This window comes from Rattus rattus, chromosome 6 (genome assembly GCF_011064425.1).
Source record: "Rattus rattus isolate New Zealand chromosome 6, Rrattus_CSIRO_v1, whole genome shotgun sequence".
Taxonomy (NCBI): domain Eukaryota; kingdom Metazoa; phylum Chordata; class Mammalia; order Rodentia; family Muridae; genus Rattus; species Rattus rattus.
This window is the reverse complement of record NC_046159.1, coordinates 19482216-19509745: the sequence shown is the minus strand read 5'-3', so window position 1 is coordinate 19509745 and position 27530 is coordinate 19482216. Positions and strand designations below refer to the sequence as shown.

The window sequence follows — 27530 nt, the reverse complement described above, 5'->3', positions numbered from 1 at the left end:
GCAGGGGGATCACTGGAGACAATAGCCCAGAAAAGAGAGGAAAACCTCATCTTAAAATGCTAAATATTTTCAGCCCAGTACCACCTTGGTGGGATAAGGGAGGTTCCCTGTTGACTTGAATGGAGAGTCAGTTAGACAGTCTTCTATGGTAAATTTCCATTAGACCACTGAGGTCACTTAACACAGGAAAAACGACCCACATTGGGACCCAAACATCTGGACTGACCTGCTTCCAATAGGAAAAGGTTGTACTCCTCATGTCCCAAGAGGCTGACTCCATAGAAGTCTGAAATGTCTGAGGCTGGTGCTTCCAAGAGTGTGCTCCTGGGCAGCAGGAGGGGTCCAGGGCTAGGATTTGAACAGGGGAGGGAGACTGCAAACACAGGCCTGCATGTGGACTGGTGAATCCTGGTCACAAGGCCAGGGTTGCAGTAGAATTTCTGGTACCCCTGACCTCGTGTGATGGCAGGACCTCTACCCTGCACCAAAGGAAGGAAGGAGGCTTGTGTCTGGCCACCATCCTAACGTAGTAGGGAGCAGGGTATGGGTTAAATTGCTTTGTGTTAAGGAGAGGGAACTTGGAGCTCCAGAAAGACTGGGTAGCCCAGTCTGTCTTCCTCATCTGAGATGCTGCCAAACTGCTCCCATACACTTATTTGAATAGTGTCATGTTCGATTAGTCTGTGTCAAACCCTGGCCCCAACACCAAAACCACAGAAATAACACCAGTAATTATTAGCCACCCTCCTCTCATAACCTGTTCCCTCATGCTACCTCTTCCCTGAGACCCTCAGATCCGTCCTCTCTGTGATAGGCACTTGCTGCAGGGACCACCACACCCTAGTGCATAGTTCTCCAGCCTGGATCTTTAGCTGGAATTGAAGTTGCCATGGTTAGTACTGATGCATATTTATTGAACATATGGATGTGCTCAGCACTGTGTGAGGCACTGTCCATACACGAGGTAGGTGAACGTTATACCCATTTTACAGATGGGGTAACTGAGGCACCACAACATTTTTTTTAAAGGTTGCACACCAAAGTCAACCAAGACTGACTCCAGAGCCATTGTCTCCTCACCTCTGTAGCATCCTCACAATGTTGCCCTGCCCACTGCTATATCCTCACAGATGCATCCTTGAGTCCTGGCTACACACATGCCTGAGGCTCGAGACTACTTCAACTGGCTCCAACTGGGGAAGCAGACACCAGAACACCCTGAGAGGTCAGGAGAGCGACAGATCCAGGCCCTCCAGAGGGAGAGAGGCAAGGGGCTGAGGACTGGATCATTTAACTGGCACCAAAAGACTCAGGTACTGTACAAACATTCTCCCCTCTTAAGTGCTGAACAGAGGAAAAAGGGGACTAATAGAGAAGCTGAGGAACCCTTCAAGGTCAGGCAGCTGGAAATGCTGGCCCTGAAGCAGAAAGCCCTACCTCCAAGCCTTGCTTCAGTCTGGAGCCCCTGTCCCCTTCTGGGCCACTGCAGAAGAAACAAAGCCACCTGAGGAGCTCTTCATAGGGTCTCAATCCAACTGTATTGCAGCAACACCTAAAACCAGCCTCTTTTGTAGGGGTGGAGCTTCTTCCATATCGAAACTCTGGTATCGATGGCAGGATTGACTGACAGTGTGCACTAAGTCCTGCACAGCATCTCTGGGTGTGTGACCCATGTGCTATCTGTCCTCAGGACCAGCAGCAGAGTACAGGGTTCTAACATCTCAGAAGGGACCACTGGGTCTTGAGCTTTGGTGTCTTGGTGATAAGGCTGGCTGAGTCCACCGGGGTTCTGGTTCCTGGGCCATCCTGGGGCACCTCTGGGTATCGCTTCCAGCTTGCCTCCTGGTGCCCCCTTCTCCACTGCCCTTCTGGGTTCATACAGGCTAAATCAGCTCCTCTGAAAATACTTGACACCTTGGATTTATTGGGGGTTGAGCACTGCGAGATCAGGCAGTTTGCTCCAGGTAAGGAAAGAACTAGCAACTCTGATTGGCTCTCCTGGCACTTTTGGGGGCTGTCCCAGAAGGTTCCCTCTGAGGTCCCGATTTCCTTGACTTGCCCCCAACCATTGCTCTCCAAGTCTCTCATTCTTTCCCCAGGCGGTAGATGTGGTGCTGAGCCCCTTGTTTGCTGGCTGAAAATTCGAAGACATATGCAATACACAGCAAGGTCTCCTGTGTGTCTCGGTTGGTGACCACCTGCAGGAGAGAAGAAGGTGAGGGTTAAAGCTCTGGATTGGGAAGCCATTGGCGCCACCCACTGATGCACTCCAGCCGCGGCATCTGCCGCACGTCATACCTGCAGTATAGTGAAGTTCTCCAGCACACTGTTCATCATGTACTTCTCAGGTAAGTGCTTCAGCTTGTGGATAAAGTTGATCATGTACTCACAGAGTGGGGACCGGTGGATGCGGTACAAATAGTAACCATTCTCATAGCGAGCAAACTCTGTCTGTGGACTCCCAGGGGAACAGAGGCTTAGAGTCCCTTCAACTCCAGCCCAGACCCATCCTTAGAAGTTCCTGGATTTGAAGACAGGCCTCTCTCCTTTGTCAGTGACAAGACAGGCAGACACTTCCAGGAGAGGAACAGGTAAAGACCCGGAAGTAGCAGCAATGAGATGGGCAGGAGGGCAGGCGTTGCACACTAGGCGGGGTCGGGGAGGGTACCAGCACCTTTGAGATGGAACAGCCAAGGGCATGAACTTCGGTGCTGGATGCTGTTGGCCTAGGAGCTAGAGGGATGACCTGTGGGATGACGACTGGATAGAGACATGGGCACCTCGATACGTTTAATGAAAGTAAATAACTAGAGGGGCTTTGTAAAAACTGCCTTTGCTGAGGCAGTACAGACGCTGAACCGCTGAGACCTGGCATCCATCTTTAGCACCAAACGAAACAAACCACAGCACACTTGCACACGCCCACTGTCACTACTGGACTACACTCCCAAGATGGAGAGTAGTTACATGAGTGGGCCTCAGTGGTGCTAACAGGCATGGTAGCTTCCTGCCAATTCTGGGATTGCAACCCCAAAGCAAAGGTCCCTTCTCAGGTCCTGCCTGGCACCTAGCTGTTTGACATGAGGTGGCTGTCAACCCAGGCGGAGAACACCATCAATTCAGATCACTGTGGGCCAGGAGGTTACCAGCTTGCTCTGTGCACAACGTCATTTTTTTATGCCACGAGGTGTGTTTTATTTTCATCAATCATATAAATAATTTTCTATAATATCCCAGGGCAAACCTGTGAAATTTTTCAGTGCCATTAGTGGGTGTGTCCCATTCAGAGACCCACAGGTCCATGGCTTCCGCACGGTGTGCCCGGCTTCACAGTGCAGCTTGTGGCTCATGTCCATCTTAAAGGTGGCTCTTCCTCCACGCCACAATGTTAAACATTCCACAGAGTCATAGACTTCAGGGTCACAGGTATGCTGGGGTGGAGGCTTTGGTGCCATTTTGTCATTACACAACAGGATTGGAATGTCACAGCTATTGGAACCAGTGGATAGTGAGGACAACCTGATGCTCCCTTAGAGATAAGGGGGTCAGCAGGTGTTAACACAACCCTAAACATCCAACAGGAAGTGGGGCTCGAGGAGGTTTACAGAGATCAGCACAGGTTTTCTAAACTTGTGCTCACCATCAGGCTGCCTGCCCTGAAGAGAAGCAGGAAATTCTGCCCAAGTGGAAGGTTTCTGTGGCTCTCCACAATTGAAAAGTAAGCTTCATGTTCTGGGATAAGAGCAGCTAAAGACTTTCTTAAGGGAGGAAGGAAGAAACAGAGGGAGGGAGCGAGGGAGGGAGAGAGGGGAAAAGGAATGAAAGTAGGAAAGAGGGGGGAGGAGGGAAGAAGGGAATAAAGGAAGGGAGGAAGAAGGGATGGAGAGAAGGTGAGGGAAGAAGAGAAGTAGGAGGGAAGGAGGAAGGAAAGGAGGGAGGGAAGGGAAGGAGGGAGGAAGACAGAGGAAGGGAAGGGAGGTAGGAAGGGAAGGAGAAGGAAGAAGAAGGAAGGAAGGAGGGGGGGAGGGAGGGAGGAGGAGGAAGGAGGAGGAGAATGGAAGAAGAAGGGAGGGGAGGAGGACTGGGGTTGACTGAGGATATACTCAGCAGTACAGTACATGGCTTGCACACTCAGGCTCTTACAAAAGCCCAAACAACTAGAGCAAAGGGACTCAAAGTTTTCACTACTCAAAGAGGAAACAGTGAGAAGCAAACACACCCTGAACACCCACTCACCTGCCTCTGCCACTAGGGAGCTGTGTGACTGGGAAAGGCCTCTCCTAGCCCCACGCTCAGCTGTCAAAGACACAGATGGATTAGGGAGAAGTCCTTGGGCTAGCCTGGGCTTTGGCCCTGCTCTAGAGGATGTGGAGTGCTTCCCAGGAAGGTTTGAAAGGATCCCAGCCAGAAGATTCAGTAAGGGATCTGAGGGGCGGGACAGGCAATTAAATCAGTAACTTATCAGATGCCTCATGCCTAATCCTAGGTGTGTGGAAGGGACAGGATGCCCACCTCTGCCCAGGGCCTCCATTAGCGATCCTACTCCCAGGAGACCAGTGAAAGAGTGCACACAGACCACCCCCATTTGCCCTACACCCACTGTGTGAGCTCCTACCTCAACTTTCTCCACCACTTGCTTGACAAAGGAACAGAACCTACTAGAGCAGGTAATAATCATGTTCTCGGTGCTCTCATACTGGCTGGAGACTTCGTAGAAGGCACTGCCCTCATCATCCATGTTGGTATTGAGGTCTGCCTGCCAGAGACAGAGGAAGGTGTGGTTGTTTGCAGGTGTGTCCTAGGGTTCCAAGGACCAGAGAACAGGACTTTCACAGAATGGAGGCAGGGGCAGACAAGTAGAGCCAGTTGACTTAAGTTCATTTTCACCAATATGGAGAATGTGGGATTTTTACAGGGGTTATGCATGTTTAGCATAGTACTCTTGGTACATTGTAGGTTCGAAAGGGCCAGTGTTTAAGCAAAGAAAACTGCACACCTATTGGTTTTGTGCTGGTTGGTAGGAAACAAAAGGCATAATTGGAGTGTACTGTCTGTAGGTGCCACTTGTGACCCTGTGGCACAAAGGTCCAGTGGCTGGATGCACATTGAAATCATCTGTCTCCACCTGAACACCCTTTACCAGTGCTCTCTAGACAAAGCTGGGAAGCAATTTACTCTAGGGAAGAAACAGTTCACATTCCATTATTAGAAAAGTTACTTGCTTTTGTTACTTTTGCTACATATTTTATTTGTATCTAAATGTCTTAGGCAATCTAAGAACAAATGTAAATGTAAAGATGCAGTAAAAAGGAATTGCTTGGTGTTCTTGGCTCAGTGTGTGAACAAAAGCCTTAAACAAAGACAGCTGTAAACAAAATAATATGTGTTAGGCTCCTTTTCTTCTTTTAGTTTTTCTTTTTAGACTTCTGTGATTTTCTCTTTTGATACTTGCTTAACATATATGTGGTGTAAAGAATAATTAACATGGAAATAGTTTGAGATGGCACCTAGCTTTGCTTTAATGTCTTATGAAGTTTTCATGAACAAACCAAGAACAATTTTTAAGAACACTTGTATTAAAGTTGGTGTAAATGGAATAAAAAAATTATGAATGGACTTTTCAACTACCACAAAAAGGGGGGCAGGACTTGGGTACAGCTCAGTGAGAGAACTTTTAGCCTGGAAGGACCTGAAGGAGAGAAGAAAAGAAGAATTGGTTCACAATTTGTTCACAGCAGACACAGTAGGGCCTCGCCTACCCCAGAATCCTGGCTCAGTGCCAGACTTTCTGGTTTGCTTCCAAAACAATGAGAATTAAGTTCATAGCTGCCCACGTGGGTGCATGTGAATTAATTCTTGGTTGCATAGTGTATTAAATACTTTAAGGTTGCTGTAAATAAATACCACAGACAGCCTAAGAGAGGAAAGGTTTATATCGCAGTCCCAGTCCCTCATAGCAGGGTAGGCATGGCAGAATGATTCCATCTTGTACTACCAAGATAAGATAGTGGCTGTTCACATCGTATGGGACAGAAAGCCAAGGCCGCAAGCCAAAATCACGAGTGTGTATAACCTTCAAGGGCTTGCCTTTAGAGTCTTATTCTCAGCGGCAAGCCCACACCTCTTAAAAGCTCCATCACCTTCAAAAATAGAGCCACAGGCTGAGGACTGGTGACTCCAAATGCAAATCTGTGGCAGCCACTCACTGCAGATCCAGAAAGGGTCAAGCCCATGAGTCAGAAGTGCCCAGAGTATAGGCTCTGCTGTGGTAATCTGAGCTATGAGCCCTGCAAAGTCAGAAAGGAGACCACATAGAACTATAAACCACACAGTTCCCACCCATCATAAAGGCAAGTAGACATTCCCATGTCAAAGAGACAGCAGGGGAGAGCAGCAAGAAGAGACCCGGTGCGAGGGAAGACTCAGTGGCTAAAAGAACTTGCTGCTCTTACAGAGAACCTGAGCTCAGCTCCCAGCACCCATGTTAAGCAACTCACGCCCTCTTCTGTTCTCCTCCCGCCTCCATGGGCACCCATGCACACGAGCTCACATATACACAGAGGCATATCCACAAAACCTCTAAAGAGAAAGGTTGCAACTCTGGAGCATAAACAGCTCAGCTCCACGACTGATGTCCAGGGCTTAAGGTGATATCTGAGGTGCAAGAGTTTGGCCATTCCAGCCCCCACGGTTCTGTCATTTGCAGCCATGGCCTCTCCCGTGAGCTGGCTCTCCTGGGTACCTGCAGCATCCTCTGGTAGACATCTCACATTCCCAACAGTTTCAATGTCCAGAGGCTTCTACTACAACCTAGACATCTTCATGCATCAGAGTATTCAACCCTTCCACACAGTGTGACCCCCACAGGATTTTTCTCGAACACTGACATAAGCCTGTAACCCTGTAACTTGTGCCTTCCGCAAACACATAGATAATGGCAAGTTCTACTGCTAACTCAAGAGATAGCTGGGTCCCCACAGACCATGGAAAGCATCCTCTGAGTGCCTGTGAGGCTAAACTGTGAGGAAGCATGGGAGAGCCAAAGGGCAACTTTTGGGTATCGGGTACTGGTTCCCTCCTTCTACCGTGTGTATCAATAGGCTTGGAGGCAGGGGCGTAAACCAAGTCATCTCACTGACACATCCTTCTGTACTTCAATTACTGAATTCTTTTAAACATCTGTGAGTGTGCGTGTGTTTGTGTTTGTATGTGTATGTGCATGTGTGTATGTGTGTGTGTATGTGTCTGTGTGCATGTGTGCATGTGTGTGTGTGTGTGTGTGTGTGTAAGTGTGTAAACATGTATTTGTCTTGCTGGGTTGGCCTGATTTAGTTTGACATGATTTTATGGTTTCTAACTCCACCCATTTTCCTACAAATGACTTACAGAAGTCTGATTCTTTGTCTGCTCTTGCTTTCCCAAGGCAAGGTCTTGCTGTTAGGTCTGGTGGCCCTGGAACTCACCATGTAGACCAGCCTGTCCCCTAAGTGCCAAGATAAAAGGTGTGAGCTACCACTGCCCTGGAACACCAAACCTCTTTCATTCCTTTATTTTACCTTAACCAATACAATGGTAAAAACAAAAACTCAGGGTTTGTTTCTTTGTCATAGGAGTTGGGTTTCAAAAGCATAACTAAGCAGGCTTGGTCTCTGTGCAGCCTGGTTGGTCCTTATCTCTGTGGTCTACTTGACCATTATCTGAGCTCTGCTTCTGTATGACAAGCAGAAGTTCCCACTGTCTTTGAGGCACTGCTGTTCCTGCAATTAAGACTCATTACAGATTTAACACTGTGTCTGGAGACATTCAAGCATCCTTTCAGAGTCCAGAACAGGGCATCATGAAAGCTATGATAAGATACCTCTGTGTCTTGAACTGTTGGAGACAGGTTAGCTAGCCTTGGTTTTTAAACACATATTTCTTTAATACTTAGCAGAGCTCACGCTGACTTAAGGCATGTGATGATGAAGTGTGCAGAGTAAGGGAAAAACACAGAGGAAGGTAGAGATTCCAGGCTTTTGTTGCCTTGGGAGCCCAAAGTACGAGTGAATACTTTATAGGAAAGCACTTTCTAGGCACCTGTGACAGCAATAGTAACTTATTAAATATTCATTATACTCATTGAGATTCATTAAGTAAGTTACTTAGCTAATTATTATTACTTTTCTTTGATAAGACAAGGCCTCTATGTATCCTTGACTATCCTACAACTCCTTATGTAGACCAGGGTTGCCTTAAACTCACAGGGATCCACCTGCCTCTGCTTCTTGAGTGCTGAGATTAAATACATGAGCCACCATGCCTGTAGACTTAGGTTTTTTTCAAAACCTACTTTAATTGTGGTTTTTAAATGCTTCACCCTCCCTTCTAGCCCACCACCCACCAGAGGTAGGGGAAAAGAAAGGTTAATGGGAAACGGGGTTTATGGACCTGTTTAGAAATAGTCTTTGGGGTGATTGCAATCTTCACAGTCAGCAGCAGTCCAGTCCACTTGGCAAACACCAAACACAAATCAGTCACAGTGGCTCCTTCCAGAAGAAACCTCCAGGCTCCACCAGCCAACCAATCATCAGGAGTCAGCGGAAGCAGCTGGAACACCACCAGACGTTCATTGACGCATTTCTCTCTCAGAATCAGGACAAGTGAAGAAAGCAATGAACCAAGGCAAGAGCGTCCTCAGGGAAGACCAACATCAGAGAAGCCCAAGGAAGACGAGCAGTGAGTTGCAAGGTGAACCAGTGCAAAAGCATCGTCCACTGTCTGTTGGTTTCCACTCATACTCTTTCGAGATATTACAGGTTCTCTCAAGCATTCGTTCCAGAAAAACATCACATGCCATTTTACCAGACTGTGTCCAGAAAACAATGAGATTGGTTCTCAGCAAAACATATTTTCATAAAAGACTTTCCAGAATGAGCTGGAGAGGTGCCTCAGAAGTTAAGAGGCCTGCCTGCTCTTTAAGAGGTCCTCAGTTCGATTCCTAGCAACACCATGGTGGCTCACAACCATCTGCAATGGGATAGGATACTCTCTTCTGCTGTGTCTGAAGAGAGCTACACTGTACTTATATTTAAAAAAAAAAAAAAAAAGACAGTTTGTGTGCCTTGTGCATTGAACCTGGAGCTTAGTGACTGTTAGGTTGGCTGACCGTTTCTCTGCCCAATGCCTGGCCTCCAGGCCTTGCTGCCATGTCTGGCTTCTCACATAATTGCTAAGGATCCAATCTCAAGTCCCCATGGTTATGGAGCAAGCTCTTTAATCCACTGATGGCCAGCAACGTGCTGAAAAAGCCCAGTAATGATCACTGCCCAGAGCACTACGTGGCCTGAATGAAACTCGAGATGGAAAATTTCAAAAGGATGAGGGACTGACTCCGATGCAGAGGTTCCTGTCAACCTTCTGGGAGCATGGAAATGATAACTATATCCTCATGGTTACTCTGTCAGGCACACTTTGCACTTCCAAAGACTACATTGCCTTTAGTGAAGGCCAGCTACATCGAATGGCACACGACATGAGCATGAAGATACATCCTGTGAAAGACCGTATTCCTACTCAATTTGGCCATCTGCTACATGTTCTCCATAAAGTGGAACGTCCACCAGCATTTTCAAGCTACAGCTTTGTGACCCACCACAGGTACCCATCCACGGGTCTCTTAAGCTGCCTGGCCTCAGTGCTGTTTTGCACAGACTGTTCTATTAATAGCATTCAAGTCTTTGGTTTCAATGGAGAGACTTTCTGAGATTTATCCCGGGAATAGAGTCGTCCGCAAGTTCCCAGATGTTTCTTGGTTATTGGAATAACCTGACAGCTTTTTGGCTCATAAGAGCGTGTTATGCAAAAGGGTCCTTTAGTCCAACAATCCAGATGTCCTTTCACTGCCATTTGGCATGGGGTATAGCCAGGATCTTAAATATTAGACACCTCTAATACTCTAGCAGAGTGTTAATGGTATAAGCAACAGGGGATGAGAAAGAACCTCAATTTAAATTATTCTGCCATATCAGAACACAGTTTTTTCATTTATGCTCTCTGTAATAATATTTTTCATGTCTTCCAGCTCCCAGCACGACTGACTCTGGACCTGTGGGCTCAGAGCAGTATGGTTGATGATGGAAAAAGAACTCGAGAGACGCACACACATGCACCCCAGGTTAGCTTCAGACTTACTGTGTAGTAGAGGATTGTCTTGAAATTGCGATCTCCCCGCCACTTCTTCCCAGGGCTGGATTTGTAAGAATGCACACTCATGTATGCTTCCTGTGTGCCTAGGATGAATCCCAAGGCTCTATTCATGCTAGGTAAGCATGCTAGAACCAGATTAAACCCCCAGTCCCTTAGCTCAGCATTTTCAAGTGTATTCTTTAAGAATTATATGCTTGGGGGACAGAAGCTTGGGGCGGGGTTGGGGAGTTGACTTAACAGTTAAGATCACTTGTATGGGTTGGGGATTTAGCTCAGTGGTAGAGCGCTTGCCTAGCAAGCGCAAGGCCCTGGGTTCGGTCCCCAGCTCCGAAAAAAAAAAAAAAAAGAACCAAAAAAAAAAAAAAGATCACTTGTGGCTCTTGCACAGGACCCAGGTTTTGCTTCCCAGAACCTGGGGACCAGATGGTGGCTACCCATAATTCCAGTTCCAAGGGATCCAGCACCCTCTTCTGACTTCTGAGGGTAGTAGTCATACAAGTGGTACCCATACACACACACAGCCAAAACACTTCTACACAGAAGAGAAAGCCACAGATTTTTTAAAATTGTTTTAGTACTTTTATCTATGTATAAGTCGAAAAGTATTGCTTTCTTCTGATTTTCGTTATATCTTTCCCATGCTTATTGACTATTTGCATATTACTTGAAAATTGTCTCTTTTGTCCTTTTTCTCGGGGAAGGGAAGAAGTCCTTAGCCTTTCATTGACTTCTATTGGCTCTCTATTCTCACTATGTGACAAGACAAATGTTTCTAGTCACAATTGCTATGAATTTTGATATTGTTTGCTCTTTAGATTTTTGCTTTCTGTTTTATAAATTTTTTTTAATTTTCAAGACAATGTCTCCCTATATAGCTTTTGCTGCCCTGAAACTCTCTGACTTGCCTACCTCTGCTGGAACTAAAGGGGTGCCCCATCACTGCCTGGCTTGGTGCTTTTCTTTCGGTGTACATCACTTTTAAATTTCTAAACAACACCAACAGTACCACTCACTCTTCTTTGTAATTTCTGATGTATTTTTCTGCTTCAGAAACTCCTGTGCTTTTCTCTTTGCAATTTCCTCATTAATTATAGCTCAAATCTCTCTGCAGTGTGTGCTGTTTTGTATAGACACACATTTATTCTGGTGTTTTCTTGATAACTGATTGGTTTCTAAATTTTTTATGATTATCAGCCTTCTTTTTAAATTATAATTCTTTTTACCTTTTTAAGATTTGTTATGTACAGTGTTCTGTCTGTAGGCCAGCAGATGGTGCCAAGATCCCATTACAGATGGTTGTGAGCCAATTTGTGGTTGCTGGGAATTGAACTCAGGACCTCTGGAAGAGCAGTCAGTGCATTCAACCACTGAGCCATCTCTCCAGCCCTGTAATTCATTATTTTGTGAGCATTGATTTGTGTTTTGCCTGCATGTATGTCTGTGTGAGGGTGTCAGATCCCCTGTAACTAGAGGTACAGACAGCTGTGCCATGTGGGTGCTGGGAATTGAACCCATGTCCTTTTGACGAGATCGGGCAAGTTCAGGGTGGTATGGCCGTAGACCCCATGTCCTTTTGAAAAGCAACCAGACAGTGGTCTTAACAACTGAGCCATCTCTCCAGCCACTCCTCTCCCAATTTGTAGCTTTACTTCCCTTTTTTGTTATCAAGTACTTCTATATTAGAAAGCCAGTTTATTGTCATGTTGCATTTTTGTATTGTATTAGATTTTATGGACATTGAAAAACTTCCTTCAAATATGTTACCCCTCCAAACTGTTCATTTTTCAGGTGCTGAGCACTGAACACATGGACTCACGTGTCACTCACGGACACGTGGTGAGGGGGTCAGCTCTCCCATCTTCCACTGAGCTTGGGTTTTTCAGCCATCTCTCCAGGTCATCTGATGCTCCTTGGAAAAGCACACACATCAAACATTTGAAAATAGACACCACTCATCTTGGGTAACGATAAGGTTCAGAAGACCCTCTGGAGGATCTTCTGTCCTCAAGGAATAGATTAGAGACTTCAAATTGCAGAAAAAGTAGGACAGCTGATTAGAGAAAAAACATACCTCTACGGAGCATGTGGACTGAATGAACGAGTGAACATAGAGGGGAAACTACTCTAGTGTAAGGTCCTGGGCTCCTGTTTCATGTGCACCTTAATGGAGCTCATCTTAATGGGGCTCTGGGTGTAACTTGGGTCCTCACTCTTAGTACTTTGCCAACTGAGCCATTACCCCAACTCTGTGCTATCTTTTCTATACATCCTCAAGCTGCTATAGACAAAAGAGAATTGAGACATTTGTCTCTCCCTAAATCTGGGCAAAACTATAAAGACACTGTTCCCCTTTCCAGTGTCAGTCTCAGTCTGTGGTAGGGGTGAGCAGTGGACCTAAGTTCCCATTAACCGTAATGTAGAGTAGCTTCAATGACAAGTGCAGCTGTGTACATCAATTTGTTTGTCCATCACTACCACTCTACAGCTCAACTGGACACTGCTCAACTCGGACGCCCATATAATCTCTCTTCAGAACCCAAGGTAAAGGAGCCAGTGCTCTCTAGAACATTCTAATTCCATTGCAGAGACTCAGAACAGAATAACAATCAGGGACGTGCACAATGTATCAAAGGCATAGGGTGGTGAGTTATGTCCTAAACACCTGCTTTTCAGCACCCCCATCCTTACCCACTCCCCAATAATCCAGGTTTTATTACTATGCCATAAAAGAAAGAGGAGAAACCAGATCTTGTGAAATGTTTAAATAAATTTAAACTTTATTGAGTAAAAATTGCATAAACACAACCATTAGATAATGAATAGTAAAGTTAAATACAAACTACCACATGTAAAATAGGTTATTGCATAACGTGGTATCAACCCTAAATATTAAATCCCCAACTTCCACAGTGGGGATGATAATATAATAAAAATATCTTAATTTCATCTTAATATATCCCAAATTTTTTTAATAAAAAATTTTTAAATTAAATAGAACTTTTCAAATAAACAGTTCAATTCAACCCTAGATGGGTTTTGTATTAAATGAGATCTGAGATAAAAAATAGACATTTGCCATTGGATTTTCCTCAAAGAATGAGTCCTTTAAGGATCATGATGCTTTCTTCATAGTCCTGGATGAGCAGGCAATAGTTGGGCCACAGTTCTCCACCCTGTACGAGTCAGTCAGAAGAGTATGGTGGCTCAGAACATCACAGGTCCTGGCAACCCATTTTCATTTCTTATACTATTTTCAAGCTTATAAAAGCCCAAAATATTAAAAAAGCACCACCACTACTCCCAGCTTCAATTTAATAGCACCCAACTCCAGCATTAGAGATGCTAGTGAACAGCTCCAGCTTCTTCCTGCTACTGTCCCTCCTGATCTTAAGCAGGGGATGACACTATGTGAGCGTTCCTTTCAGAAATAGTTCAAACAAGAAATAGAGGATTGGAAAATGATAATGGCCAAGGTTTGCAAGGGAGTTAAGGAAAATAATCAGTGGGGTAGGGTAAAGAAGAAAAAAAAACAACCAAAAGAAAAAAAAAACCAACAAAATGGAAAAAAAAAAAACCAACAAAATGAAAAAACAAAAAATGAACAAGAAACAAAAAAAACCCCGCAAAACTCAAGCAAACTAAAAACAAAAACAAAAAACAAAGCCAAAAAAACAAACAAAAAATACAGAAAAACAAAATACAAAACCGAAAACACAAACAAACATACAAAAAAACAAAAACAAAACCCAAAACACCAAAACAAAATAAAAAACAAAAAAACAAAAACAAATAGTAAAAAAACAAAACCACACAAAATCAAAACAACAAAAAACAAAAACACAAAAACAAAAACAAAAACAAAAACACAAATACGAACAAAAACAAAAACAAAAAATAATAAAGAACAAACCAAAAGCACAAACACAAAAACAAAAGAAAAAAACAGACAAAAAGAAAAACACACAAAAACTAACCAACAAAAAACAAAAAACAAACCACATAAAAACTAAGCAAAAAACACATAAACAAAACAACAAAAAACAAAACCAAAACAATACACAAACAAAAACAAAAAACAAAGTCAAAAACCGAAAAAAAACCAGAATAGCAACAAAACACAAAACACAAAAAAAAAACAAAAACAAATAAAAAATAAAAACAAAAAAAGAAACACGAACACAAAGAAAAATCAAAACTAACAAAAAAAGAAAACACACAAAAAAAATACAGGAAAAATAAACAACTAAAATGAAAACCAAAAACACAAATACAAACAAAAACAAAAAAAATAAAAAATAAAAAAACAAAAACACAAACACAAACACAAAACAAAAATACACAAAAACAAAAAAGAACAATAACAAAAACTAACCAACAAGAAACAAAATACAGGACACACAAAAACTAAACAAAAAACAGAAAAACAAAGCAACCAAAACCACACAAAGACACACACACAAAAAAAAGAAAGAAAAACAAAACCAAGAACACAACCAAAAACAAAATAAAAAAAAAACAAAACAAAAAACCCACAAAAACAAAGAAAACACAAAAACAAAAACACAAAAAACAAAAACAAAACAATAAACAAAACCAAAACACAAATGAAAACAAAACAAAAAACAACGAAAAACAAAATACACAAACAAAAAACAAAAGCACCAATTCATTGACTAAATTCAGCATTAAAATAGTATTTCTTGAGCAGGTAGTCTTGCATGAGTTGGACAGTGGCAGTTTCTAAGCTGGCGGTAGTCATATGCGTTCTAGAGATGGCATTAGGGTGGCAGTCCCACACCCCACATTAGGACAATATTGAAGAGAGTGGGCTCCATCCGGTCAGACAGCTCAGTACCTGTTTAAAGTCTCTTCAACTCTTCCCACTTGAGATATATTAGAAACATGAAAGGAAAAGGACGGGCGGGAGCCATAGCAACCAGGTGGATGCTGTTACAGTAAGTGACTGTGCAGGATTTCCCACACCATCCTCTTCCTGAAGAGGGGCATGTGTTGCTGAGAAAAGGTCACAGGTTGGTCTCTAGAGATGTAATCTGCATATTTGCAGGTGAACATCCCACAGTCGCTCCCATTCAGTTGTTGAGGGATCTCCTGTGAAGTTAAGCTGTACTGCTTCCACTCCACAGGGTCCAGCTCGATGTCCCGTCGGGTCTTGCTCTCATTTTGTAAATAGTGGAAGATGGTCTCACAGATATTTTCCCCTGTCTGACCCATTGAATCGAGGTAGACAATGCTTCGCTTTCTTAAATCGATTACCACCAGGCTCCAATGGACCCTCTGGTGAATAGGCACCAAGATAAGTTCGTTTTCAAAGAGATTGATTCCTCGGGTCCATCTTTTCACAGAATTGTACCCGCCATGCTTTAGCTTGGAGTAAAAGAAAGTGCTAAAGGCATGAAGAGCAGGGTAGCCTTGGTTTTCATTTCTCTGAACCAGAAGATTCATGTAGAGATTGATGTCTTCATCATTGAGCCACTGACCGTTCTTCAGGGTCTGGATATCTCCTCGGGTGATTTGCAGCTTGAATCCGTTACTCAGGATTTCGTCTTGGGGTCCTGGACCCAATGTCTTCCTAACTTCTTTCTCCATTTCATTTGTAAATTCTATTTCTCGGTTCTTTTCTTGGTCTGTGAGAGGCTTTTTCTCTGCTGCAAGTATTGCCACCTTGTTGGGGAGTAACCTACCGCCACCACTGTCCAGGATGTTTGCATTCTCTGTTCCCCGCAAGCCATGCTCCAAGCTGTTCCCCCATACACTTTTCTCCTCTGCACACCTCTTCTCTCTCTTGGTAGAGAAAACCTCTTTAGATGGTTCTCCATCTCACTGAGCTGTTTCTGATCCATGAGGATGCCCTGGCATTCCACCTTTGTTGTTCGAGGTGTCAGAAAAGGTTGGGTGAGGCCTTTTCTGACAGGATGGCCTCACAGGATGGCCACCTTGAAGCTGTTGAAGTGACCTAGCATACTTTTCGTTTTGGGGGCTTTGAGGTTTTTCCTGCATGACAGAATAGGGTCGCTTGCGACTTCTCAACTACAGCCTGATCTGGCAGACACACTAGGGGTTTCAGATTTCTGGAACCCTCTTCCTGGGGTTTCTGTCCCTGACCCTTGCCAGGCTGACCTTTTTTAAGTTTTTGGTCTTGATGCTCCTGACGGATCTTCTTCCGAGCCTTTCCAGGCTTCTGAAACACCATTTGTGTTCCATCTTGGCAGTTCCTTGATGAACCTTGTCCCAAACCTTCAGACTCTGTCCCACTTTGGTCCAGGTCTTTCCGTTTTCGACGTTGTTCTGAAGGTTCGGGTTTCATGCCCACCCCGGGCTGTTTAGGTTGCCACATGGAGACCGGCTTGGCTAGGTGTTTTGAGGGTGCCGGCTTTATGATGTAGAAGAGAAAAGCAACCGTATGCCTGGCTCTGGGTGGGCAGCTAAATCCAAAAATCTTTCAAATGAGACTGATTGTCCTATTCAAATCACTAGTAAGGCACCAGGTCTAAACCTAGCAGCTACCACTTCGGAGGCAACCTCACGAGTGATACCTAAATCAGGGGGTTGCCCCTAATCACAGACTTCAAGGTTCCATAGCTGGTTGTGATGTCACCTGAAAGAATGCAAATCAATGTTCTCTGGAGGGTTGAAGCTCTCCACTACCCCAACTAGGTCCAGGATTTCAAAGCACTCCCTTGCTGGAGTGGAAGTTTGAATGAATTGATACATAGCTCAGTTCACTTTAGCAGAGGAGAGTTCCCCAAATCACCTCAGCATAATTTAACTGGTCCTGACTAGTACATTTGCCTTTTAGGAACCTGCCCCATCATGGTCAATTATAGGAAACAAAATATAAGTGCCCTTCAACATATCTTCTCACAATGGGCTTGCTAATTACAAAGAATACATAGAATTTTACAGTTATAAAACCTCGCAGGTACTAAACTTGACAAAACTTTTCTCTCTCCTAGATGAAGAACCCAGGACAGACTAAAGGGCCCATACCACCAAAGTCCTACTTGGTGAACCAATGGGTTTTATTGGGTTACTTAAAGGAATATGGGTGAAGGGTTCCTTACAGGAGCAGAAATGACTCAAAGACAGCTGCATCACCAAAGCCCACCCCAGCATGATGACAGCTCACAAAAGATGGAAACCTGGAGAATCTGCACAGCCTGTAGATGGCTTAATGTCCTTTCCAGGTGCCTCAGTTGGTCTAAACTTCTTCAAGACAGCTGGTCTGAGGGTGGTTCCTTTGAGAGAGTTCTTTGCAGCTCAGCTTGCTTTCACTCTGACAGGGCAAGAGTCTAGTGAATCTGATTAGTTTCAGGAACCATCTTGAGACTTTTTGAGTTGCCTTCCTGCCTAAGGAGCTTCCCTTCAGAGTGAATGAAGGGTGAAATGGTTCAGTGTTTCAGTATTAGAGGAAGCTTGCGAAACTGCTACCAATTCACCAAGGGTGGATACATTGTCCTAAGAGAATAAAGAAAACCTCACCATTGTCAATAGGCTCCATTGAGAAAGACACCTCGCTACTTCTACTACAACCTAGCAATAACGCAAGCCCTGAACTCCTCCCTAGAAAACAGTAGGAAGGACAAATTGGAGCTAGAATTGCAGAGTTGTGTGTTGTCGCTGGGTCCTGGGATCTGAACTCCAGCCGCCATGATTAAACAGCAAGCACTTTAACCACTGATCCATCTCTGGGCCCTTGAGCAGCTCCATGGTCTACTCTCAAAAGTGTGGAGATGTTTTTACAAAAAATGTGAGAAAAAGAATTGAGACACGAATTGTTTGCTTTTTCACTGAAAATATCAACAAACTGTGCAAATATATTTATACCAATGTTTTACCGTGAGGGAAAACTGTACTTTTTTTCTGTAAAAGGTTTGAATTTCTTGTGATTATTTTCCCAGGTGTCATTTTGTTTGTACCAGGCTCCTTTCCTTCTTTCTAATTACACCTTGGAGGGATCAGTTCCCATACTGAGAAGGAAATTTTCATATTACCACACCGGTCTTAGATTACCTAACAGGGTTCCTTTTGTGATGGTGAACTTTATGTTAGAGGATAAACTTATTGTGCTAGGCTTGCAAAAACAGAATTGTTTTTAGCTGGCATAAGCCATGAGGAAATGAGTCTATCTCGAATGTACCCTGTCAGGTAGCCTGAGATGGACCACTTCCTGGTGTGGCTGAGCTACTCTTCAAAAGTTGCTGATTATTTCAAAATATTTCAGTTCCTCAGCTATTCCTACAGAGTGATGGGTCACGAGATTAAACAGGCTAACTGCTAAGTTCTGCTTTTTACAAAACATCTGCTTGCTTGCATAGCCAAGGTACCTACCTGCTGGACATATCACAAAATCCGGGTGCAGGCAGTTACTTTTGCTTCCCAAAATTGTCACTTTGTAAGTTTTGCCTATGTAATCCTTTAGCTAACAAAACCCTCGGGCCTTATCTAGGGAATTCTTTCTGGGTTGGTCCTGGTCAGTCTTCTTTTAATAAAAAGCCTCTCATTTACTAGAGCAAAACTTGAGTGAGAGTGGTGAATCTCTGAAGGAGCCCAGACATGTAGGACTTTTTCTGTACCTTCTCTTCCATGGTTCAAGCCCTGCAAAACAATGTTTTTAGTTCTTTGATTATGTTCCTTAGCCTGGCTGTTCCGGTTGGTACCTTGACAAGGGTTTTTAGCACAACCTTCATTCATTGACTTCTGACTATTTCTCCAACCACTGTTGGTTTTATGAGGTCAATGTTTCCTATTTTCCTTCTTAGAGAGATTTTGGTTTTGTTTTTTTAATTATTAATGAATGTTTACATTTCCAGGTTTTTTTTGTTTGTTTTGTTTTGTTAGGTTATTTTGTTTGCTTGCTTTTTGTTTTATGTCCTTTTTTTTTTTTTTTTTTTTGAGGCAACTGCAATATTTTCTTCTTTAAATTTAACATGATTATTTCTGGGTCCTAGGAAAAGCTGAAATGTGGTGATGATTCTTCTTTTCTTTTTTTCTTTTTTTTTTTTTTTTTTTTTTTTTTTTTCGGAGCTGGGGACCCGAACCCAGGCCTTGCGCTTGCTAGGCAAGAGCTCTACCACTGAGCTAAATCCCCAACCCCGAATCTTCTTTTCTTAAACCATTGTTGGATTTTGTTCTACAGTTCATGTGTTATTGAATCACATCCACATGTTCTTGGCTTTCCCCTAACTTTATGATTTTTCTCCTTCTCTGTTTGAGACAGGGTGTAGTTATGTAGCCTCTGTTGGCCTTAATCTAGCTATGCTCTCCAGACTGGATTTGAACTTAAGATTCTTCTAGCTCAGCTTCCACATTTCCGAGATTATAATCCTGTAACCTACACCTAACTTTTACTTTTCTGTTTTAGTATCAAAGATTCCCAGCCTGGTAAAGTCTCCTGGGGTTGTTTACTTGAAGGGTTTGTAATGATTTGGATCCATGTGTCTGACTTTGTTTCCCTCCTTCACCATCTGTGTGTGTGTGTGTGTGTGTGTGTGTGTGTGTGTGTGTGTGTGTGTGTGTGTGTGTGTGTGTGTGTGTGTGCCCATGCCTAGGAATGCAGAGTCGCACACAGGCTTTCCCAATGAGCTATTTTCCAATGAGTTCATGCTTCTTGAATGTAGGACAAAACGGGCTAGAAAATATGCAGTATTTAGTGTCTTCTTTTGGGGGAAACACTATAATTCTCATTCACTCTTTAGTGGCGATATAAATGCTCCTTTCCCCTCGGTTTGCTTTTGGTCAGTTATATTTTCTAAGAGTTTGTCCATTTTCTCTAAATTTTCAAATTAATTCGCATGTTTGACAATAGCACTGCTTTCCTAAAATTATTTCAAAATTTGATTGGTATTAAGTTAATTTAGTGTTAAATGTTAAATGTAGGAGATATTGTAAGATTTTTTTTTCCCATCAGCATTAGATAGGTGTGGTGGTTTAAATAGGTTTGTCCCCCATTGATTTTTGTGTTTGAATGTTTGGCCCATGGGCAATGTTACTATTAGGAGGTGTGGCCTTGTTGGAGTGTGTGTGGGAATTTTAAAAGGAATTTTACAGTAATGACGATGCTGTTAGTCTGTAGACCTTTCCCAGGGACAGAAGGCTCTTGCATTCCATCCCAAATGCCTGCTTCATCTACAAAAGAAATCACCAAAGATTATCATCACAGCCTGGGAGTGGAGCCACCTCTGCACTTGGTAAAAAGGTCCAGCCCAGTGACCTCTCAAACCTCAACTTGCTTAGGAGCCACCTGCCTGTGCAAAGTTCCAAAACTGGGAAGCAAGACCTTGTAGCTCCAAGGAGTTCCCAGGTCAGGCAGTCACAAGTCCCTCCAAAAAGGCCAATCTTCCCCAGTGACCACCTGGTTCACACAGGCTCTTTCCCACCAGGTAACAAAGCCAGGAATTGCTCTCAGCTCAACCCCATCACTGCCCACAGGGCACAACAGCTGGGCCTTCATCTAAGATCTTAGGACTGCTGTCATTCCTGACTTATTTCATTTGCTGATCGTTTGCCCCTGTCTTCTAATAGAGAACAGATAGAAAAATTAGTCAGGGGATGGATTCAATGGCAGCCCTTTTCGAGTGCAGTTGAGAGGATAGAATTTGTGACTTCCCCAAGAATGCTCTTTGAGGGCAGGGGCTTTGGTTTTTTTCTCAATGGAATCCTTAGCAGCTAGAGAGAGTAGATACTTCCTGAACAATCAGAGACAGAGAGCTGTAATTGTGAAGCTCTCATGCACACGTGTGTGTGTGTGTGTTTGTGTGTGTGTGTGTGTCCCTCAAGGGGCAATTAGGGCCAGGGACAGAACTTGCGTATCATAGGCCACTTCCAATCCTTGTTTAGCCATAGGATTTGGCAAAGCACAAACCAGAGTGAATGTTCCTCATGATCGACCAACTAGGTACATAAAATCAGAGCAGGGGACATAGTAGAGGGCAGATCGACAAAATCCAGAGTCCCCAACCCCCAAACCCTCAGTGCTATAAGGGAATGTGGTGAGTTGCCAAAGCAGAGAACTCAGAAGCAAATATCAAAGCCAGGAAGCACAGCCAGGAATCCCAGACCAGAGAGATGAAGAGAAAGAGCAAGTGGGTAGATCACAGCTGGGAGGGGCCCAGGCCAACCGGGAGCAGGCATTGTAAGCTCGCTTTAATGTGCTTCCAGAGCCAAGCTGCGGTGGGTGAGTCAAGGTTACAGGGGCCATGGAGGCTGGACAGAATGGGATTTCTGGGGCGTCTTGCTACCCAGAGCAGAAACTAGATAAATAGTATGGTGAGGGGGTTGGGATTTAGCTCAGTGGTAGAGCGCTTGCCTAGGAAGTGCAAGGCCCTGGGTTTGGTCCCCAGCTCAGAAAAAAAAGAACAAAAAAAAAAAAAAAAAAAAAAAAAAAAAAAAAGAAAAGAAAAGAAAATAGTATGGTGAGGTAGAAGCCATATGGCCTTCTGCAAAGGGCCTGAGAACCGGGGTAATCAGCCTGAAGCCAGGACTCAGTGTCTGCACTGTCACCAATGAGCTGGCATACGCCTGCCTCAGTGTCCCTGGCAGGACTCAGAGCTAGGTTTCAAGAAAGACTGGAAAGAATCCCACTAAGTCTGCCCTGTCCCTTCTGTGTTACAAGGGTGGTGCACAGATTTGAAATCCCAATCTTTCCCACAGTCTGGGTTTAAATGTCATCCTTAGCTAAAACGTGAGTTTGATGCCAACCTGAGCTCTGTGAAATCTTATCTCAAAGCAATGTTACTAAAGGAAAAAGGCAGAATGAAAGCATTATGGCAAAGTTCTAACTCCCAACTTGGCCTTGTGGGTACAGGACAGAAAAAACAACAAACAAACATTAATCTTTTCAAAATTGTATTTAAAAAAATAAATAAACTCTGACACTCAAAATACTCAGGCAGTCATCTGAGGACTTCCAATTTCTTCTAGAATGTGCTCCCCTGACTGCCAGCGGGATACATTTCCCTCCAATGGAGCTGGTCATCCGCTATTGTCTTCTCCTGCAGTTCCACAGCCTCCTGGGCACCACATCATCCTTACAACAGTAGAATTGCTTTACCAACAAGGTGACTGCTATACCAGAAAGAAATAAGAAAGCTTTCTTCATCTTGCTTTAATTTTTTTGTTTTGTTTTCCTAGATGCAAGCCAGGGCCACATACACTAGGCAAGTGCTCCACAACTGTACTAGTCTGACGTCTGTGTTGTCTCCTTTCTGGGGTTTCCAGTCTCTCGCCCAGCTTCAGGCAAAGCCTGACCACCCACCATCAGTCCACCTGCTTTCCAGAGAGCTGACTGAGGCACCAAGGGAGGCAGAATGTCTGCAGTGTATTTTCCTGATATGTTTTTTGGCTACTGTGATAAAACACCAAAGAGAAGCAAGGTGTGGTTTGTGGGAATCCTGTATGTTGAGGGAGATAAGGTAAGGTTACAGAAACGGCTCTCACCAGGGGCAGTGGAAGAGTTGTCCCAGCTTGGTCACCTCTACATAGATCAAGACACAGAGAGTTTAGGATGGAACTGTGCTGCTTTATAATGTTCAAGCCTTTCCTTTAGGATACTATGACTAGCAAGGCTCTGAATCCTTCCATAGCAGTGCCACTAGCTGGAGACCAAGTGTTCAAACACACGGGCCTCTAGGGACATCACACACAGAGGCCATGATGCTAGTTGAGGTTAGTCACTGCTCTCCCAGCCTCTTCATCCGTGAAAAGAATGTCTGTAGGAGCACAGTGCAGCTGTGAACATCGAGCTTGAAAATGTTTTAGAAGGGTTTTGTAAACTGAAGTGCAAGGAGGAGCAGAGCATGGCCTCGGATGCCTGTCACAGAAGCCTTTGTTATGCTGAGACAGGGTGGCAACTTTTGTCTCAGATGGTGTAGGTAGATACGGGTCATCATCGTTATCATCATCATCGTCATCATCACCTCCTTTTGCCTTAACTGTGTTGCCTCCAAATTTGCTACCAGATTGAATAATGTTGTAGATTAGAATTAAGTTTGACCCTAATTCCAAAACAGAATCAGATCATTCCACAATGAAATTACTTAAACATGAAAAATGTATTTCACATGAAATCCATGAGAACAATGTAACACTATGGTCTTTCTGCTATGTCCTGAGTAGTTGCCACTCTAAGATCATCTCACAGTCCAGTGTAGTTACACTGCTACAAAGTCACACTACATCCGGCCATTACACCATTCTCCCTACAATTCCCTAGAACAAAGTACGTGCCCCTCCCTCTCTCTCTCTCTCTCTTTTTTTTTTTTTTTTAAAGATTTATTTATTATGTACACAGAGTTCCACCTGCATGTATACGTGCAGGCCAGAAGAGGGCACCAGATCTCATTATCAATGGTTGTGCGCCACCATGTGGTTGCTGGGAATTGAACTCATGACCTCTGGGAGAGCAGAGAGTGCTCTTAACCTCTGAGCCATCTCTCCAGTCCGTGGCCCTCCCTCTTAGGTCCCTCCTGGAAATCTTCTTCTGCTTACCTCCACCAGCCAAACAATAGAAGCTGGGAAACATGATTTATTCTGTCTAAATAAAAAAAAAAGGGGGGGTCTGGTCCTCTTACTTGAAAAGGGGACAGGGGTCTCTACATAAGTGGTCACTTCTCCATGCTCATCTTCATCTCCCTCATCTCCCTCTGAAGAGCAGCTGCTGACCTCCCCTGACTCTAAAACCTTTTTGCTTTACCACTGAGAACAAATCACACTCCTGCTTCTCCTCTTCTTTCTGTAAATGCACCAGGTCTCAGCACAGGGCTGACCATGGCTTCTCTTCTCAGCCCCAACTCTCCTCTCAGTCATGACCCCAACTCCCAACCCAAATAGGAACCTGCTGTCCTTCCTGAGTCTGGTCCAGGGAGGAAGGTGCCCACTAAAGGGCAGGCCCAGGCATCCAGGCAAGGCCCATGCATCCCTGCTCAGGGCCAGGAGCCAAGGGAGAAAGTGCAGCAGGTTCATCAGGCACCAGGCCTCTCTGAAGCCCAGACTAGGTCAGTTTAGCACAGTAGAGTGGGTGATCTGAGTAAAGTGCCTGTTCTTGCTGTGGAACCATGGCCAGCCTCCTAGTGTGCCCTTTCCAAGAGCATTCTAAGTCTTCAGTGCTGAGTTCAGTTCCTGCTCCCATAGGCTTGGTTCTGCAGGGCCTATTCCAGTGCTTACCTGCCCTGCGTGCACCTCTGGTCTGTGTGCTCCAGTGCACACCTGCCCTGTGTGCACCTCTGGTCTGTGTGCTCCAGTGCACACCTGCCCTGTGTGCACCGATGGTTTGTGTGCTGCAGTGCACCTGTCCTCTGTGCACTGCTGGTGTGTGTGCTCTGTAACAAGCGCAGAACTCCATTCCTGCACAAAGAAATCACATAAGCACAGACATCTGTATTTTAGCAAACTTTACTGAAGACTTGAAGAGGTGAAGGAGGTTTACATAGAAAAAAATATAAAAACCTTAAAATTGAATATTAGACATCTGTAGAGTGTAAAAAAGGCCACCATTCCCACTGCCTGGGTTCTGGCTGTCCAGGAAGGCACACACATACCTGCGCCCTTTTTAATTCACAAAGTCTATATACAAAAGCCAAGTCGGAGACACTTTTTTGAAGATATTTATTTAGAGATTCGGCTCCACAGTGTAAGTCATGGTGGTCTCGTTCTGCTCTCGGGGTCAGGGGTTGGGGGTAGAGAGGGTCACAGCTGTGCAGCCAGGTGCTTGGCTGGGCAGATCAGTTAGCTACGTTCTATAAAGAGTCAGTCCTTTGGGTAAAGGTCGTTTTCATTTTGATCTGTAAGGTGGGTGGTCTGAGGTGCCCCTGACCCCTGCTACTGCAGCTCTAAGAGGTTTTCAGCACAGGGTCAGGCCCCGGTGTCCCCCAGGTAGAAACCTGGGGGAAGCTCCCCCTGCTCTGGTGTTCTCTTCTGTGCCTGGGAGCCCAGATAGGGGATACACTGCCCCAGGTCCAGGTCCCAGGCTCCCCTCAGTCCTCTAACCTCTGCCATCTGACTCTGTCCCCAGTCTGGGAAAGACTAGACTGAGTGCACCATAGACTAGGGACAAAAGGTCTATTGCAGAAGTCTAGGAAACCATTTGTACGCATGCATACATATGCGCCTCTCTCTCTCTCTCTCTCTCTCTCTCTCTCTCTCTCTCTCTCTCTCGTTTATTCATTTGTTTTAGTTTTTGTGTGTGTGCATTGTTTTGTGTAGGGGTGGGGTTGTGTGGTGGTGGGGTGGGCACACACTTTCCATTCCTTTGACACTTTTTTGGCACAATCTGCCCCAACAGTGTCAGACCCTGTCAGGCAAAAGACCTCTCCCCTGTCCCTACAGCCATTTTTGGCATTTCCTGCTAACTAGATAACACTGGAATATTTCCACCCCCAGGATGGAGGGCTCTCTCTCCCTAGGACTTTGGGGTCCCTTGCCCAGTGACACGGGTGGCCATGCCACCTCCACTCTCTCTTGCCTCTCGCCTGGTTGCCAAGTGTAACAGATCCAGAAAACAAAGTTTCCACCCACAGACACCCAGGTCGGCAGGCTTCATGGGTTTGCAACCCCCAACAGTTCCACCTGCTCCTCTGTACAAACCCAATGCTCCAGAGCTCTCTTCTAAAAATAGCATCAAAGGAATGTACTCCCTTGCTTAACACCCCCAGTTCTAGCTACCATCCTGAGAGCATTCCAAAGTGCACATCTACAGGGGAGTGCAGGGGACACAAAGGACTGAACCGCCTGAATTCCTACCTGGCCTGTTAGCTAGGGTTAAGTCCAGCCTAGGTCAGTCACCATACCCCTGGAGCACACCCATCCCTCACTTTCTCCAGGCCTCTCAATTCTCCCTTGGAATTTTCCTTCCTTCGGATCCACTTGTCTGCAGTTCAAGAATCAGTGAAGAGGCCGGGCTTCAGCAGCCTCCCCTAAAGTGAAGCTGACCTTAGGTACCCACCTACCCCCACTGCCCACTGCCTATGAGTCACCTTAACTTGGTGCCAACCACCCCTCACCCCCACCTCAGTCCAAAGCAGGCTCACAGCCACCCTGAATATTCTGTTCATGGTCACATTCCCAGAGCCTGCCACACCTCAGAAGTCAATCAACCACTCACAAAGCAAAGGAAAAAATACACCAACACCAGAACCCAATTCCCAAAGCTCTGTGAGCCCTGCTTTTTCAGTCTTCAAAATAGGAGTGCAGGGCTCAGTGGGGAGAACCCGTAAACCCAGCTCCTTGTGAAGCTGAGGCAGGAGGATCACTGGAGACAATGGTCCAGGCAAGATACGAAGAACTCATCTTAAAAAGCTAAATGGTTTCAGCCCAGTACCAGCTTGGTGGGATAAGGGAGGTGCCCTGTTGACTTGAATGGAGAGGCAGTAAGACAGTCTTCTAAGGTAACTTTCCAATAGACCACTGAGGTTACTTAACACAGGAAAAAAACAACCCACACTGGCACCCAAACCTCTGGACTGACCTGCTTCCAATAGGAAAAGGTTGTACTCCTCATGTCCCAAGAGGCTGACTCCATAGTCTAAAATGTCTAAGTGTGCTCCGGGCAGTGGGAGGGGGCCAGGGCTGGGATTTGGACAGGGGGAGGGAGACTGCAAACACAGGCCTGCATGTGGACTGGTGAATCCTGGTCACAAGGCCAGGGTTGCAGTAGAATTTCAAGTACCCCTGACCCCGTGTGATGGCAGGACCTCTACCCGGCACTGTAGGAAGGAAGAAGGCCTGTATTGGCAACCATCCTAACATGGTAGGGAGCAGAGTATGGGTTAAATTGCTTTGTGTTAAGGAGAGGGAACTTGGGGCTCCAGAAAGATTGGGTAGCTCAGTCTGTCTTCCTCATCTGAGATACTTACAAACTGCTCCCATACGCTTATTTGCATACTTTCATGGTCGCTTAGCCTGTGTCAAACACTAGCCCCAACATCAAAACCACAGAAATAACACCAGTAAATATTAGCTACCTTCCTCTTATAACCTGTTCCCTCATGCTACCTCTTCCCTGAGACCCTCTGATCACTCCTCTCTGTGATAGGCAGGGACTACCCACCCTAGTGCATAGCTCTCCAGCCTGGATCCTTAGCTGGACTTGAAGTTCCAACGGTTAGTACCGATGCATATTTATTGAACATGTGGATGTGCTCAGCACTGTGTGAGGCACTGTCCATTCACGAGGTAGGTGAATGTTATACCCATTTTACAGATGGGGTAACTGAGGCACCACAACATTTTTTTGAAGGTTGCACATCAAAGTCAAGCTAGACTGCCTCCAGAGCCCTTGTCTCCTCACCTCTGTAGCATCCCCACAAAGTTGCCCTGCCCACTGCTACACC

The 27530-nt window shown here is 44.9% G+C and overlaps 1 protein-coding gene and 1 pseudogene across 1 annotated transcript in view; both read right to left on the bottom strand.

Annotated features, from left to right (window-relative positions):
* Positions 1–2084: 2084 nt before the first annotated feature.
* Positions 2085–27530, bottom strand: part of Tead4 (TEA domain transcription factor 4) — a 104872-nt gene continuing 79426 nt past the window's right edge. The window contains exons 10-12 of the mRNA XM_032905599.1: positions 4616–4756; positions 2299–2451; positions 2085–2198 (exon numbers count right to left, since the gene is read on the bottom strand). Coding sequence (XP_032761490.1) covers positions 2085–2198; positions 2299–2451; positions 4616–4756 — 408 coding nt within the window. The remainder of the gene's footprint in view (positions 2199–2298; positions 2452–4615; positions 4757–27530) is intronic.
* Positions 15136–16540, bottom strand: LOC116903224 (annotated as a pseudogene).